The sequence below is a fragment of the Parus major genome, chromosome 3 (assembly GCF_001522545.3).
Source record: "Parus major isolate Abel chromosome 3, Parus_major1.1, whole genome shotgun sequence".
NCBI lineage: Eukaryota > Metazoa > Chordata > Aves > Passeriformes > Paridae > Parus > Parus major.
Genome location: NC_031770.1, coordinates 64,483,666 through 64,500,402, shown reverse-complemented (window position 1 = coordinate 64,500,402; position 16,737 = coordinate 64,483,666). Strand labels below are relative to the sequence as shown.

General features: G+C 40.7%; 1 protein-coding gene across 1 annotated transcript in view; it reads left to right on the top strand.

The window, feature by feature from the left end:
- Positions 1 to 5,622, top strand: part of SLC35F1 (solute carrier family 35 member F1) — a 226,503-nt gene extending 220,881 nt beyond the window's left edge. The window contains exon 8 of the mRNA XM_015622485.3: positions 1,500 to 5,622. Within this exon, the coding sequence (XP_015477971.1) occupies positions 1,500 to 1,724 (225 nt within the window). The 3' untranslated portion in view covers positions 1,725 to 5,622. The remainder of the gene's footprint in view (positions 1 to 1,499) is intronic.
- The last annotated feature ends 11,115 nt before the right edge of the window (positions 5,623 to 16,737 follow it).

Genomic DNA, 16,737 nt, shown 5'->3' with positions numbered 1-16,737 from the left:
AAGCTTTCAGAGATACTCAGGATTAGTAAAAAGGCCAAATGCTTCCTCAGGCAGGAGGCTGGATGGAGATTTTGTAGGTTTATGAAACAGCAACAAATTAACATCACTGCAGATTTTGCTTAAGTAAAATTTGGTTTCTCCACAATGGTAATTTCTTCAAGCATAAAAAGCAGAATTACTCAAAAACTTTCAAGATAATATAGTCCATTCTGTCTATTTTGTGCTGTGCTAAAGTGATCCAGAGGAAACAAATGGGGCATCCATCAAAGCAGAGTCAGTCAGGATTAATGAACACACTTGCAGATGCCTTTACATAAAATCCTGAAGTACCTCATGGAGCAGCTAATAGCAGGTTGCAGGTAGTTGATGGTGTTCAGGTACAGATTCCTGACAGCTGCAGAATACAGGCACTTCTGGAAGTTCCACTGAATACAAATCATTTATATCCCCAGCAAGGTGGCTGTGCAATTTGTCCTTCATGGTTTCTCACATAGAGCATGTATGAAGAAATAACTCATAGTCTAGTATCAGCAGGCAAGTCATATGGGCTTAAAGCCATTTTTGTGTCCCCTGTAGCCAGAACCCAGTATCTAAAGCTAGTACCCAATGGTCTGTGCTTTTGAAATCCTGTCTTTGCCTTTAGCTTTATCTGCAAGGGCTAATAAGTTGCCAAAAAGGTTCTTTGTGTTGTATTTTTAGTCCAGACACAAGTCTGTATATGTCAAAAAATTCAGTCTGACCTCTGATCTAGTGAAGCTGTGTGCCAAAATATGTGTACTTGAGCTTTCAGTTAGCTACCCTCCATGTGTACTTTCAAACCTCATAATGTCAACACAGAGCATGTTTCAGAGCTGAAGTTCATCCTGTCCAAACTCACATTAAGTCTTCTAGCACCTGCTTTCTGTTCACAAGCAAGAAAAGCTGCAGACAGGGTAGTTTTTAAGTGACTTTATTAAAAATATATTTTAAGTATATATATATATATATATAATATTTTTTTAATTCCTATTGAAATTATTATTTAATTCTATTTTTATATTTCCAACAGCACGTTAACTTCACAGACATGTGGTTTAGCTGTAACTAATTTCAGGTTTGTCCACTGCTTGTCTGACAGCTGTAGGTGATGGTACCTCACACTGGAGCTGGAGAAACCTGGACTTAGAGGAGTAGCTGTCTTGTCTAAAAGCATGAAATAATCAGCTTCGGGTCTGTGACCAAAACTCAGCTTTCCCCAGACCCAGCCAGTCAATACTTAACATGCATGGTCCAGGGGAAGGCACTAGTTAACTCTTGGCTATGGAGGGCAGGAGAACTGGGGGGAGTAAATCAACTTCCAAAGAGTCATTCCCATAAAAATTCAACATCCACATGATAGGGAGTTTGTTCTGTGCAGTGCATGCCAAAACAAGGATCTGTGCCTAACCCAGTCTTTGGATCTTCATGAACTCGGGTTAATTGGTGCTGTGTTTAATGACTCCACTGTTATTTCTGCTCAGTTTTCAGGACTTTACTTGTTGTCATTCTTCACGATCCTTGTTGGGCTGATGCTCTACTCCTCCACATCCACCTACGTAGCCCAGGATCCTCGGGTGTACAAGCAGTTTCGAAACCCTTCTGGACCTGTTGTAGACCTGCCAGCCACCAGCCAGATGGAGCCTTCGGTGACATACACCAGCCTGGGGCAGGAGACAGAAGAGGAGCCTCACGTTAGAGTCGCTTAAACCCAGGACTGTTGATCACCTACTGACAGTGGAGCTCGTATATCCATTATCTCTGTATTGTACATAGAGAAAGGTATTTACCAGGTGCAGTTACGCTGGTGAGCTGCAAGGTAGCAAATAAGGAAAGCTCATACAAACACAAATTGATTGTTCCAGGGTGTTCCTTGCAAGGAGATGCCAGTCCCTCGTTTACAAAATGAACAGCATGGTTGCGATACAAACTGCTGTGTAGGAATCGGTTAACATCAAACTACCTGTGAAAGATATTCAATACATAAGATGAAATTACATAAAAAATGTAGTTCATAGAAGGGTGTTTTACACACACAGAGTGATATTATGCCTAAGCCACACCAGCTGTGGAAAAAACGCCTTTTTACAGCAAATACACTTTGTGCAGTCACTGTTAATTTCTCTCTAAAATTTGTTTGTTTGTACAAAACAGATGGGTTAGTCGTGGTAACAACACCCTGACACATTTTTGCTAGCAACTTGGATTTGGTGAGGGAAATACAGTGAGTTCCTCTGTGCTATCTGTCTGGTTGCCCTTTCTAGGTAATCTGATCCATGAATCCAGAGAAGGGACAACTTACAATATCCGTCTCTATTCTAGGAATAGGTATAAGGCAAGCATTTTAGCCTTTCTATATTTGCAGAAGTGAAGTACTCAAGCATTGACCTCTCTATGATCCATGGCAGATTTCCTGGTGGCCAAGGTTCTGCATCGGGTGACAGGGAGTCAGTTTCTCTGTAGTCATGACTCAACACAGATTTCTTACTTTATGAAATTTTAACCTGTAGAAAGAAAAACACATTTTCTAGTTTCCTATGTATTGTACCTCTCCATAGAAAGATGACATATCATGTGGATCAGGGCACTTATTTTAGATACTCAGTGCATCGAGGGTGCCTTCTGCTGTTCCAGTTTGCTTAGTTTCCCGTGGTTCATTATTCTAACAATAGCTATTTAGAAATGTGTCAGTTTTTCACCAAAACCCACAGATTGTGAAAATCAGGAAGATTAAGAGAGGAATTCACGAGCAGAAAGACCTGACCATCTGCTGGTGATACTGCAGTAGCATAAAGGCATTTTACTGGCAGGGTGCAGCCAATTATTTTTCATTAACTGTGAAGCAAGCAGAAGAATTCAGCAGTTTTCTTACATTCCTGGGGACGTGTGAAAATAGTAAGGGTGTGCTCCACTCTTCTGTACACAACTGTACTTCTGCATCAGTAGCCTTACCAGAATGGGGGAAATCTTAGCCACCACCATGAAAAATCCATTTTTGCCTGTATGTTTGCTCTTCTGAAAGTCCGGTAGAAGGAAATCATTATTTCAATATCCTTTATCTATTTGCAATTTAAAATTAAGGAGGATGAGGTGTTCTTGTGTCTGACAATAGGTGAGGAATCTAGGAGAGATCTTGGTTTTATTCACCACTCTGCCACATCTTTGCATGAATCTTTGGGCATGACTTACCTTCTGTGTGGCTGAGTTTCCAGTATACAGGGGAATAATGACATTTTTACCTACCTCACAGAGGTGCTATGGGACCAAGTTATTTTAAAACGCTCCAGGATCTTCAGAAAGAAGGAGTTTAAGAAGCACATAGCAGTGCTGTAAAAGCGAGTATACAGTCATTGTATCTGAAAATGGAGTTTACGGCATGGTTGATGAATATTTTGCTTGCAGGCATAGAAGGTGAATTTGATTTGAGTGTTATTCTGCTGAAAAAGACTGTTTCAAGCCAAAATGTAGACCTTCATGTTTGAAAAATACAACTTACCTATTTCTATTTAAAAAAGGAGAAAAAAATCAATCTATACACTGGAGATTAGAAAGGTCATACAGTTCAACCAAGCAGGATGAATTTCTGCTGAGGTAACATTCATTTTTTATACTCCTGTTCTGCTTTAATATAGAAGGAACTTCCCTGAAGCAGACTGAGAGAAGTGTATATATGCATAATAGACATGAAGTGGCAAATGTCAAAATGCTCTTGAACAGCACAAGTATGCTGTATCTTATTCTTACTGTGGAGAAGAGGTGATTTTTCTCCCACTGTCTTTAGGCTGTCTGCCACAACCCTGCTGCACCTGAGGGAAGGTTCTGCAATGTTTCCAAATCATGCCCAAAACTAGCCCAAAAGCTTTGGTTAAGTTGCCTTGGTACTAAACTAACAAACATATGATTTTTTTTCCCTGCCTTTTATTTTTTTAATCTCTTTAGCACTCACGTTTCTGAAATTTTTTTCCTTAGATTTTTTGAGGATTTGAGGATTAAAATAATATGATGTTGAGGATTAAAAAAACCACAAAACATAAAAACCACTGAATTCCCACAGAAGAACAAGGTCTGTATTCTGGGGATATTAAGGAAAGTCTAAATGAAAACAATAAAAAACACAAGAAAGATTCCTTGACACTTCAGGGTAAGATCCTTGGGTCGAACCCTGTGAGAGCTTTGACGTAGGGTGGATTTCATACATTCCCTAGGAGAAGGAGTCTGATTACAGTCATGGCTCCCTCAGGTGCCCAGAGGCACACTGGTGGGCACCTGTCATCTCAGTCTTTTTTGCTACCTTTTGTACCAATTAAATACCTTTCTCTGAACATTAGTCCCCGTGTTGGTCTGAGAACCTTGAGGATTTTGTGCGTGTGTGTTTCATGTTTACAGTTCCTTCCTTTTGCATAACTGTTTTGATTAATTTCCTTATTAGTATTTATTTTAAGCCAAATGTTTGTAGTCCTTCGGCCTCCCCCTCCTCATTTTTCTGACACTAACTTGTAGATGTTTGTTAGAGTCTTCTGCGAAACAGCTGGGCAGGAGGGAGCTCCTGGCCAGGTCACGGGGCTGGGAGTTAGTTTCTCCTTACAAGGGGTTGCCATCCATGGGTGGCTGAGAGGTGCCACCTGGGGTGGTTTTACCAGGCTATTCTGAAAGGCTCTGTTGTACAGGAATAAGTCATGAATGTTTCAGTGAGCGCTCTGCTACCAGCCACCATCCCCTGTGCTTCTCGCGCAGGAGGAGTTTGATGTGCAAAGCGGGGCTGCTTCGCTGTCTGCGTTTCCCAATAAAAAAGGTGGATGCTCGGATTAGCACCAGTGCGCTAGTCCTGGATGGACCTCGAAGGAAAACAGTAGTATAGCTTTACAAATAACTGTGTTGACTGAAAAAACTGAGGTCTGGTGGAGGAAAATGTTCCTTCTGCCCGCTTGTGTTCTGCAGTTGGAGCCCTCAGTGCGCACCAGCAAAGGCTCGGCTATCTAACGGCAGCTACTCTCCGTGTCGCGTAGGACGTCTCTAGCTCCGCATAGCTCCTTGCCTGAACAAACTGAAACTCTCTGATACTGCTGGCCCTGGGCAGCCCTTAGCAAGACTGATGTCATTTTCTGATACCGGATGAAAACCCTCACTGGGAGACAGACCTTGTCTTTGTTCCAGCTATAAAGTTTCGAAACATGCAACGATAGACCAAGCAATTGAAAATTTTGCACCACTGTGTCATAAGAAGAAGTTTCAATGTATAGTGTAGAGATTGCTAACTTGTGCTATTAACATTTTGACAAGCGTGTAGTATTGTTTTCTTTCCTTTTTTTTTTTTTTTGAAAACCATTTAGTATTCCTGAGCTAGCTACAAATATGAATTTTACCCCATGGGTAGGATTTTATTGTTAAATGCCATAATAAAGCACACTAATCTTGACACCGCAAATGGAAGTATGAACCAAAACCAAAACCAGGCAAACAAAATCCCAACCCCAAATCTTGCATTGAGAAGCTGAACAAACCTTTCTCCATTTTGATATTTGCATGCACCTATATGGACTGGCTGTGGCAATGTAATGCCTGTATAATGTTTTCAAATAAAAAAAATAAATGCTTTATGAAAGCGGGGTTGTTGATTTCTTAATTGTTTCCTTTCTGCTATCTTAGCCTAAAATGATTTTTCAGAAGTGTAAATCTTGAATGCAGGGAATAATTTTTTGCTGTGCTCAGGGCTTCTTTCTCTTGTGAGGTGGTTAACCTAGAACTCTTTCCAAGGTGTCTAAGAACAGATGCCATCAGGCATCCTCAAGTGTCTTTCCTGGCCCCAGAGCACTGGTCCAGAAGGATAAGAGTAATCCTGCATACCCTCTGTCTTAACCTACCGTTTCCCTAGGGCTAGCTTAGGTATCCTGATAGTCACTGCCTTCATTTGGAGACAAAACCACTCTCTCCACTGCCTTCCAGAAATTATTAATTAATCTAGAATTAATCTCACAAGTGCATGATATTGAAAGGCTTCTCTGGCAGAGGTTACTGAAGTTGAACAGCTGCCTTTCCTAGCCCTTCCTTCCAGGCTGCCCAACACTGTAACACTACACCCAGCTGAGTCCTGAAAAGAAAGGATGGAGACAAAATTTAGGCGTTGGGGGAAAGGGAGTGTCAGGAAGAGCAGAATTAGGAAAAGAAAAAAAAAAAGACTTTGACTCACTGAAAGTTTGCATGGACAGAAAAGGAAGATCTTTAGTGTGTTAGAGCAAGGGGTTTTATAAACATGTATTCATTCACTTCTAAGAGTGTTTGCCAGCATATGCACCCCTCCATCCCCCTATGCCTGATGTCTCCCTGGGAAACTTTACATCAGTATTTCTCACATACTTCACTGCTGGGAGTATAAAAGGGAATGGAGAGTGGGTGAGCTCATTTCCAGCCACTCCTTGCACTGCAACTGCACAGAGCCCAGATGTTACAAAGCCAGCAGTGCTGCACCCATGTGCTGGTTGATGTCTTATATTCCACTGTGAGTGTTTCCTAAGTTATAGAACTCCAGAAAGCGAGTTAGTGTGCACAGCTTTATCATACTAATGATCAACTACTAGTTGATTTGCATTTTCCTCCAAATCTTCTCAAGAGACTCTCTGGCATTACAAAATTATCCTTTTATTGCCTGGCTAGAATTCAGCCTGGGTGCTTGAGTCATATGAATAGTAATTGCATGGAATTACCCTAAAAATAGATTATAAATAGGCATTAATGAATCTTTCTGTTCTTAAATCAAACACGTTTTAACACTGAAGGACACTCAATCAGCTTAAAGCTGCCAGTCTCCCTTTGTTTTTGTTTATTTAGAACTAGTTTTTCAAAACATTACAAACCCAAAGCTGAATGCTTAGCAGCAATATGTTGTGGCATACAAACAAGGAAGCAGTGCTTTTACAGCTAGAAAAGTTTTGTTATGTCTGCTCTGCAATTATAAGCACAATAATTGTCAAATAATAACTAAGCCAAACCTTTGTGAAAGGGAGCACCTCTGCTTACACAGCCATAGGCCTGTTCCCTCAGCAATTGCAAAGAGGGTACCAAATGTCAGCAATGCAGCAATAATGACAACATTGAAGTAGAGCATTGTCCTTGTCACCCTCCTCCAATCTGAAGTGCAGGCTCATGCACTGTGGTATTCATTGTTTAAAATCCTGCTATATGGAAGATATTAATGCTACAGGGCTGGAATCACTAATCAGTGATTAGTCACGGACTGGCTGTGAGCCACCACCAGGAGACAAAACCCTACAAATTGGCCACAAAAATCCAGTGGTAACTCCTAGATAACTTGCACTGCAGTTGGCATTTCAGTTTCACTAAAAGACCCACAGTGTTTCTTCAGGCCACGTCACTCTGATGCTCAAGGCACCTTCCACAGCCTTAGAGAACACCACAGGTGCCCAGTGAGGTCACTTGGCTGGGTGCAGGGAGGAACCACTATCACTCTGCTGCCTCTCACAGAGATATTTCCCTCCGTGAGGAAGAGCCCCTGATACCACTGCTATGATACAGCAACCAGGTGGAGGAAAGAAACTGGCTGAAAGCAAATCTTGAGGTCTGAAGTGAAAAGTCAGCACTCTGTGCAGTGCTTTCTGCTGTAAAACCATACATTTGCTATTATTTGGGGGTATTATTTTTTTCTCACCCTAGAAGTTCCCTTTTTAATTATGGCCCAGGTTCCTCTGGTATCCATGAGGTCAACATTTGGCCCTTTATGAATAGTCTAATAGAATCTCTTTAATACAGATATTGCCAATCCTACATACTATACAAATATTTTAGGTTGAGACCAGGTGAAGCTGATTTTTATTGGATTTATAATTTTTATTCTACTTAAGTTATTATTATACTTTATAAATTTTATTCTACTGATTTATAACCTTGAGCTGTAGTTGACTTCTTTTGTCACTCCTTATTGTGTATGATGACCTCAGGCAATTTCCTAGTGCTGCCCTGATCATAATAATGCATTATTAATTCCTTACTGCTAAATACATTATTTATATTAACTACTGCATTTTATTCCCCACATCTTGATAGCAGCAAACTCATCAGATTTTGACATAACTGCAAAGTTGTCAGTATGAATTCAGCTCCTCCTTCCCATGTGCAACATGTACATGCTTGTCAAGAGCAAAATATTGGATTTACCATGGTTAAATAATGACTTCTTTTATTCTAGACCTTAGCAGAGAAAGATAATGAACGTGTTCTGAGTTTACCTGAGCACTGAAGCACTAAGTGATTCAATGACAACACCAGAGACACTCTGAATGCAGAATAACTGGGATTTTTACAGGTGTGGAATGCCTGCAAGCCCATGGATCAGCGTTATGTGAGGTCATGCATATTTAACTTCCCACTGCCTATAGTAGCCAGCATCACAGAAGCCTGGCTGCTTACCAGATCCATAGAAATCAGCAATCAACATTTGCATGTTTTTAAAATTAGTGCTTGCCTAAATGAATTTACTAAGTGAGAAGGGGGAAGGGAATGGGCTAATGACAACAATAATCTGAAGAACCTCATTACGTGACTCACTGTGAGCTGTGGCTTGAACTATCTAATGTAGTTCTTGGCATTAAACAGATTTCTGGATGCTAAATAGGTCACACATGTATGCAGCCATTGGAGTGAATTTCATGAGTCTTTATGTCCCCGTACACTGTCTGTAAGCCTGCACTGTACTTGAACAGAGAGTACCCACAGAACTGTACCCACAAATTTGTTCATTTAAAACTGTTGCAGCAGGATTGATTTAATGACTAAGTTGACAAGGAACATCGGTGCTGCAGGACCTGCTTTGACTTTGCATCCTCAGGTGACACCACATCTTTGGATGACATGCACTGCCACACCAGCCCACAAAGCATTTGGAAAATTCAAATTTTGAGTCTTTATTTTAGCCTTGAGCTTGAATACAACATAAAACAAACAAAGAGGGATTAAAAGTGAAATGGGTATATATGGAAAGAGGAGGACAGCACTTAGCTTCCTACTCCTCTGTTATCCAGTTTGACAATCATTTTCCCCAGGTCACCATCCACCAATCTCCACGTGGCCAAAACAACTGCTAAGCTCATCTTCACCTTTTTGGTCTAAGTTACACCCTTCTGAATCACTCACTTAAGTGGATTCATCCACAGCTTCAAGACCCTCAGCTACCCTCCCTCTCCCTCCCAGTCTGGCCCGTAGCGTGGGTCCTCTGCCTCGCATACAAACATCTCGCTGCTTTATTGCTGCTATAGTCCAGCCAAGGGGGCTCCTGGCCTCAAAACAGAGGCTGCTGGTCACAGAATATTTGAACAGGAGTTTCTTTCAGTTTCTGTACAAATGTCAGACTCTAGCCTCACTTCATTGCAACTGGAGGTACTAAAAAAAAAATAAATTAACATTAAAAAAAAAAAGCCTGCTCTTCTACTATATGATATTCAGCCAATGGCACACCAGCATGGTATGAAACCAGTCATAGGAGATTCAAAAAACAATGTGCATTTCCCTGCCATTTGATTTACAGTGAAGGTGAAGGAAGAGTGGCTGATGGAGGATCAGTTACAGGTACGCTTCAGGTGATTGGCTCTGGAAAGTCAGCAACAAGAGTAGCTGTATTACTTGGACTGAGCAAGTGAGGGTAATCCACATCATTCTGTCCTCATGGAAGAGACAAACACAAAAAGCAAAATGCCTCTCCAGCTTGCAATTACTTAAATTATTAACAGAGATGGCATTGATGATCCATTTATACATATAGAGATTGGCTTCCTCTTCTGCAGCTCTTGTTTTCCTCTCCAGCTTCTCTGTCTGGTCTCACCAAAGAAAGGTTTAATTACACTAAAAAAATAAGAAAAGAGAGAAAAATAAAGGGAAGTTTATCCAAGATATAACCACATCTCCTTCTCCTCGTACAAATGTCTCCTTTGAACTACATTTGGTGCAAACATGAACTGTGACTGAGCTGCCATTTGTCTCCCCAGGCTGGGAGGAGGACTGTGAGTCCTCAGCCTCCAAACCTCAATCTTCACTTCTACCACAGACTTTCATTTCTGTGAGACGATGGAGAGATGCAGCTGAGCTCCTTTTATTTCCCCTGGGTGTAGGAGGAAGGATGTGTGCCCAAGACAGCACAAGAAATCTTGTCCTGCTACAGCTTCTCAAGTCCAGATTTTGTTGCTAGATACAGGGCTGTGCTCTGCAGAGCCAGGAGACTGGCACCTGCAATAGGTTTAATTTAACTGGAGTCACTGTGGCAAGCTGCTGATCTGAAGAAAGCAATTGCAGCAGCTGCAAAGGCTTCTCTCTACTGCTGTAGAGGGGTAAATATCCCTGTCAGCTACAGTGTGGGTATTTCATTATGACAAGGGAATACTGATGGACTTTGCTCTGAATTTGCATCATGAAATACCAGGGAGCAGTTACACATCCATTAAAAAAATACTGTAGCCCTCCCATTTTAACTTGTGCATCTTCCATGTGAGTTTTCCATTCTTTTTGCCCATACATGGCGCCAAGAGACATTTTCCACATCATCATTTGAGCCTTGGAGCAAAATGCAGATACAGAAAGGCCAAAAGATGCCAGCCCAAGAGACTTTTCAATCACATGAAATTCACCTTACACCCTGCTCACAGGGAAGTATTCTAGACAAGAAGGTATCTGCAAGGCCAGGTCCAAACTCCTGCATCCCCCTGTGATGCTGAGGGAGAAGACACACAGTTGTGAATGGTAAAGATATGGCAGTGGGAAAGAGAGGAAAGTGGTGGTTTTGGACAGAGGGAGAGAAAAAGAGGGGAGTCTCTTGGGATGGAAAAGGAACATGAGTTGTGAAGGAAAGAAAGCCTGGGGCAGGGGGACCATGGCCTGGAAGGGTTATTTAAGAGGTTAAAGAGGGGTGGGAGAGTGGTTCATCTGCTGCCAAAACACTGCAAAGTCCAAGGCTTTAGCTCTCCTCCTGATCAGCAGGGTGTGCAAGGGAAACATGTTCTGACAGCACAGCGAAAATAAAATGGGTGGCTTCTCCTTAGGAGCTGCACCTTGGGGTGCTTGTGTTGGATGTGTGTGAACCTAAACCAAACACTGCTAAAGCCCATTAATGAACAACCATTCCCAGATATTCAGGAAAGAAGAAAAACTCTTCAAGAAAGAAGGATAATGTGGAAAAGGGATTTATTTGTGTTGTCAGAAAAAATATTGCTGTTGTCTTGCATTTGGGGTTTTTTCCCCCAAAGAGCCCCCACCCCACTGACTTTTAAAAAGGTCTATCAATGTATGAGGGAACATTATTGCTGCATGTTGTATTTGCAGTCTATGAACATGAAAGATAGTTAATTTGTCTGAGCAGAGAGCAAATAACCCATCCTAGTCTGTTTTTTCTGTATTTCCCAGTGTTGATACTGGCTGTGTCTGACTGTTCTTTGCACAAGCTGAATGGCAATTGGTAAGTGTGTTTGAGACACTCTAAAAGCAGTGTCTGCAGTTTGCCACTGACACTTTAATCTAATGAGAAATGCCAGGGACCTTCTGTTGGTTATTTCAAGATATTTTGTTTGGAAGAACTTTAAGACTTATAAAATAAATCAGTCTTGCTATATCAATATTTCTGGACAAAAACAACTCCCAGATCTTGTGTTCAACATTTTCTCCCCTGCTTGCCTCATACTTGGCTTGCATCAGAGCTAGGAAATAAACATGTCACTTCTTTCACTTCTCATTTATCAGGAAATAGAAAAGATGGGGGAAATAAGAGAAATAAGATAAATAAAGGGAAAAAAACTTTTGGGGCTCTGTGGGCATCTTGTGTGATGGCTTAACCTCTGTAATTCTGAGTTCATTAAGCAGTAAAGCCTCAATTGCTCTGATCTCTTCCTCTTCATTTTCCTAGTGATGCATCAGAGTGTTTAACACCAGAATCTAAGATGGTCACATTTGACAAAGCAAACAAAGAAAAAAGAGTGAAGCAGAACATATTAGAGCACTCTGAACAAAAGCTTTTAGCCACTAAAAAAGAACCACTCCAATCAGCAAATGTCACTAATGCATTTTGTAAAAATAACACAGCTGAAATGCTTGGGCATTCTGATTTCCATTAAAATGAAAGGTGTGGTGCACAGAAAATTACCCAGATGGTCTCACCATCCACTGGAGAGGGCAGAAGGTGTAACCTTCAAATGGAAGATGTTTATGCAGAATTGTCCTCAGGTTGCAATAGCACCTGCTGGGATGACACATCTTCCTTGGGAGCTGCTGCAGTTCTGAGGTAATGGCATTTATCTACAACCCCACTGAACAAATCTTTCTGTAGGGGTCTTGCTTATAGCTGGTGGCCTGAACCTGGCTTTTCTGATTCTCACTTTAGCAATTTAACATACAACTATTTCTATTTATGTTATCTAGAGACAAGCAGAATTTTTTTCTGCCTGTTGAGGCTGCAGCAGGTGGTGCTCATTCACATTCTGCAGATGTTTGGGTTTTTCAGCAGGGCTTCCAGAGAGAGAATATTTTCTTTGTTTCTTATAAAGAGTAAGACTTTGGATTTTCATATGGAGAAACATATAACTAGATCTGAATGCTTCTATTATGCTTGCAGAGCTGTATATAAAGTGCTGCTCCATGTTTCTTTTGGGTGGCATTTGTAGTGTGCCCATTTGGCCTTCATACATCTTTTTGCTGATGCAAGTGATCAGTTCTAATTCCGGATGATGGCAGGGCCAAGTCTTGTTTCTGGGTCTTGTCACTGAGATGATTTAATAACATAACCTGCCATGATTTAACAACCATTTTATTTCTGTATATTTACCTCTGCTTGGAATATACTCAAGATATAAAAGTCCTACACTTTCAAAAGCCCTTAAGGAACACAATTGAAAATGTCAAAGGGAATAAGTATTTGAAATATGTTTGTCCTTTTCATTATTTTATATGACATAGGTTTTAAAATTTAAACATGCTGTTGAGGTACAAACTAATGACAAAAGTTCTGTATTGCACTTATTGAGGTTTCCACATTTATACCTATTTCTCCAATGAATGTGTGGTGTTCTGTGTATTGTGTTTAAAAATAGCAGCAACCTGATAGATTCTGCATTTAAGCAGAAAAGAGAACTGTGGCAAATATGCACAGACTTGAGCTGTCAAGTGATGTTCCTCTTTAAAAGAGCATCCTCATTTTGGATGCCTCCCTCCCATTTCAATCCCCTGATGGACAATGCCTTCAGGCATCTGTATGCCTGGAATAACTTCTACAGAAAGCTACTCGATAACAGCTTCAAATGTTGACCTTTTCTGGAGGTATGTTGTGCAAATGTTGGCTGGGCAATAGCAAACCCCCTTGCCTGCTTGGCAGCTGCCAGATGTTGCTGAAGTTTCAGCAACCACTCCTGCTCAGCCCTTGGGAAGATCTTTATGAACACATCTCTGATCCTGCACCTACCCCCTTCATGCAACTGGCAAACACCTTGAAAATCTGTCAGCCTGGCAGTTGCATGCTCCCCTGAGATCTAGAAGCCTGTCTTTCTGGTTTGGCCCTTCTCAGCTTTACAACTCATCCTCTGAATGCTCTTAATTGTGCTCCCTCCTGCTCTCCTGTAAGTCTTGGAGAGTTTAATTCCTTGGTCACTTTCTCTCTTCCTTCTGCATCTTATCCATGGGTAAACTTGTTCATATACTGTCTGCCAAGTTAATATTCCCAATCCTTTCTCTTAAGTGCTGATCAGCTTTGTTTGTCCAAACAAAACTGTCTTTGGGTGTCACTAACATAATTTTGTGGGTCAAAATGTGACTTAAGCCTTGCTCAGGCTCTTCCCACCAGAGCTGCTCATCTCTGTTCTTAATTACTGTGAACTCTGCAGTCCTGAAGCCACTGCTCTGTTTGATGGCTGTGCAGTTTTGTCCTGAAGTGCTGCTGCTCATCTTGTTTTAATTAAAGTAGTTTTTCCTTAACAGTTGTTCTTTGGGCACAGCACTTAAGAGATCAATTCCACTTCTTTTTCACTTCCACTGAAGATAAGAAGAGGGGAAAATAATTAGCACAAATGTCTCCAGCAGCAGAAGCTCCTCACTGTGTATCACTGCCATCAGACAAATAGATGTTGTTTTGGGGTTCTTTTTAAAGGAAGCTGGTCACTTATTTCCTTTCAAATAGAGAAATCCTCCAGTACCTAAAATCCTGTCGTAAATTAATGGAAGAGAAGTCTGTGTAAGACTGTACAGAAAGAGAAAGAGATACCTTAAATAACAACTGTCACCACTCTCACTCACTGTGTCATGGGCTGCACTTACTCATACCCAGATGTTCACAAGCTTCCCACAATCATAACTGAACAACATCAAAAACTAGGATTTCAGTTTCCTCAACAGATCTCTTGGGAACAAATACTCATTTCTGGATAGACTTGATGAGCCTTGGAGAACTCGACTATGGGATGAGCTTTTGCCTCTGAACCTTGCTTATCTTGGCTTCCATTAATCTTAGGCACTGTTGCTTCCCATTGCCTTTATTTCCTCCTTTTGGTTGTCTTTCTGGCTGTAACTTGATTTCTGGTTGTGTGAGAGGGGTGAGAATGGCACATGTGATACAGTCTTGTTGCCATCATCTTGGTTATACCTAGATGAGAAGAGCTGTATCCCAACAGCAACGCATTTCTCTGTGTTTACAAGGCTGACTGCTCTCTGTGTGTCTGTGAACTTGGTTATAGAGTGCTATTGTTTTAACCCTCTGTTTTCTTCTGGTGCCCTCACATGGGCTGACGCATTCAGACAAGCCTTGGTATTTCTGCTACAAATATTTCTGTACCTAAAGTCTGAGTGGAGAATAGCAATTTTGCAATTATGGTGATTTATTTTGGTCATTTAGCTTTTTGCTGGTAAATGAATATTTAAACCATAGGACATAAAACAGATGTACAGGTTTTCAGTTCTGTTTGGGTTTTTTACATGACTGGGTTATAGTTCCCCTGTTGCAAAGACGTATAAAAAATTTAAACATGGCAGCATGAACATGAAAAAATCACCACAGCCAAGAAACCTGAAATGGTGCAAGTTATTTCTTGAGCAGAAATAATGATAACATTAGTTACACAATTTTCCAATACAACTGGTTTTTTTTTTTTCTTTCCTGAAGTATAAAAGCAGAGAGACATTTATGTGGATAGCTAATTTGCAAATGAAGTGTTTGGTATCCCTTGACAGCAGGTCAGCTGCAATTGCCTGTATTCAGGAGGTGCACAACACTGAGTCTGCCTGGAGAAGAGGACCATACTCTTAGTGCTGAGCAGAGGGTGGGTACCCCAGAACTGCTTTTTTTAGCTGTTTCAAAGTTGGTATTGTTTCAAATAGATGAAGTAGCTGCCACAAAAAAAAAAAAAAAAAAAAAAAGATCTGTGTAGCACAGGCATTCATTCATGAGTGGTAAAGAGGAAGATGCTCCTTACCCAGTATCCTGTCCTGTGCAGGGTTACTACCCCATTCCCTCCAACGAAGAAAGTCTGGTTCTGACATTGTTTTCCACAATAAAAAAATTATTTGATTGTTGCTTTTAGTGGAAAATCTATATTCTGGGCCTCTCTCCAGCTTGGCTTCCTTAAGCTGTCCTTTTGCAAGGACAGTACAGTCCTCGCCTGGGACCCAAAACTTCTAATATTGCTGTTTAGATATGAAAAGTAGTGATTGAAAGATCATTTAAAGCCCTCATTCCTGTGTGCCTTGGTTCTGAATGTTCCAAGACTTAGAGTAGTTTTGTTTGTGTGAGTCTTAAGACCTGGAGGGTTTTTTATCCTTACCTTGTACTAAACTGCAAACCTGAAGTTCCAGCTATTAACACAGCAGCAAAAAATTAGTGAAATATCAAAAGCATAAGCTTTTAAGGTCTCTTGCATCACAAGTCCTTTACACCTTCCCTTCATCAGTTTAGAGTACTCTCTGCCCCTTTCTGCTAAACTGATTTGGGGATTACAAATTCAAGCAAACAAACAAACTTAAAACTCTCTGCACTGATTTTGGAGTCCTTATACAAAAGAATTGGACTCCAGACCCAACAGAAAAAAAAAAAAAATCTTGGACTCCAACAGTTAAAAACAGAATTTATCAATCCAGGAAATCTCTACAGGTTTACCTCTCCTCCCAGAACTCTCTATTTCCACCTGAACTATCTGCTTGGGGGTTAAAAAAAAAACAACCAAAAAAAAAATCCATAAATTTCTGTGATGTGTGGTGCTGTTACTGTGCAGTTACTTTTTGGCTATTTTCTACAGCAGCATTGAGTTTTTAAATTTCTTGCAGTTTCTCCATTCAAAACACTTTTCCTGCTCCTGCTACAAAACAATAGTTTTCAGTTCCCTTATTTAATATCTATTCATTTCCTTACCTCACTTTGGGAAAACATGTAGTTTGGGGACATTGTTGTGAGTTAATGAAAGCATTCTGTAATCTTCTGTCCATCAGCTGTTCAGCCTGAAACATTTTCACATTGCCTGTGATTAAAGGCAGACAAGTGAGGGTCAAATCTACATTTGTCCCTATTAATGTCTAATTGTTTACCATACAGCAGCTAAGAGTGCACCATTCTTCACTATGGGATCAAATGGTGGTTTTTCTATTTGTCGCAGTTGTTGAATAGTTTTATTTTGATATCAAAAATATATGGCTTGAAAACACTATTCATTCTGTCAAAACAGTTAACATAAGGTTACGATGGGGGATTACAAATTCCAA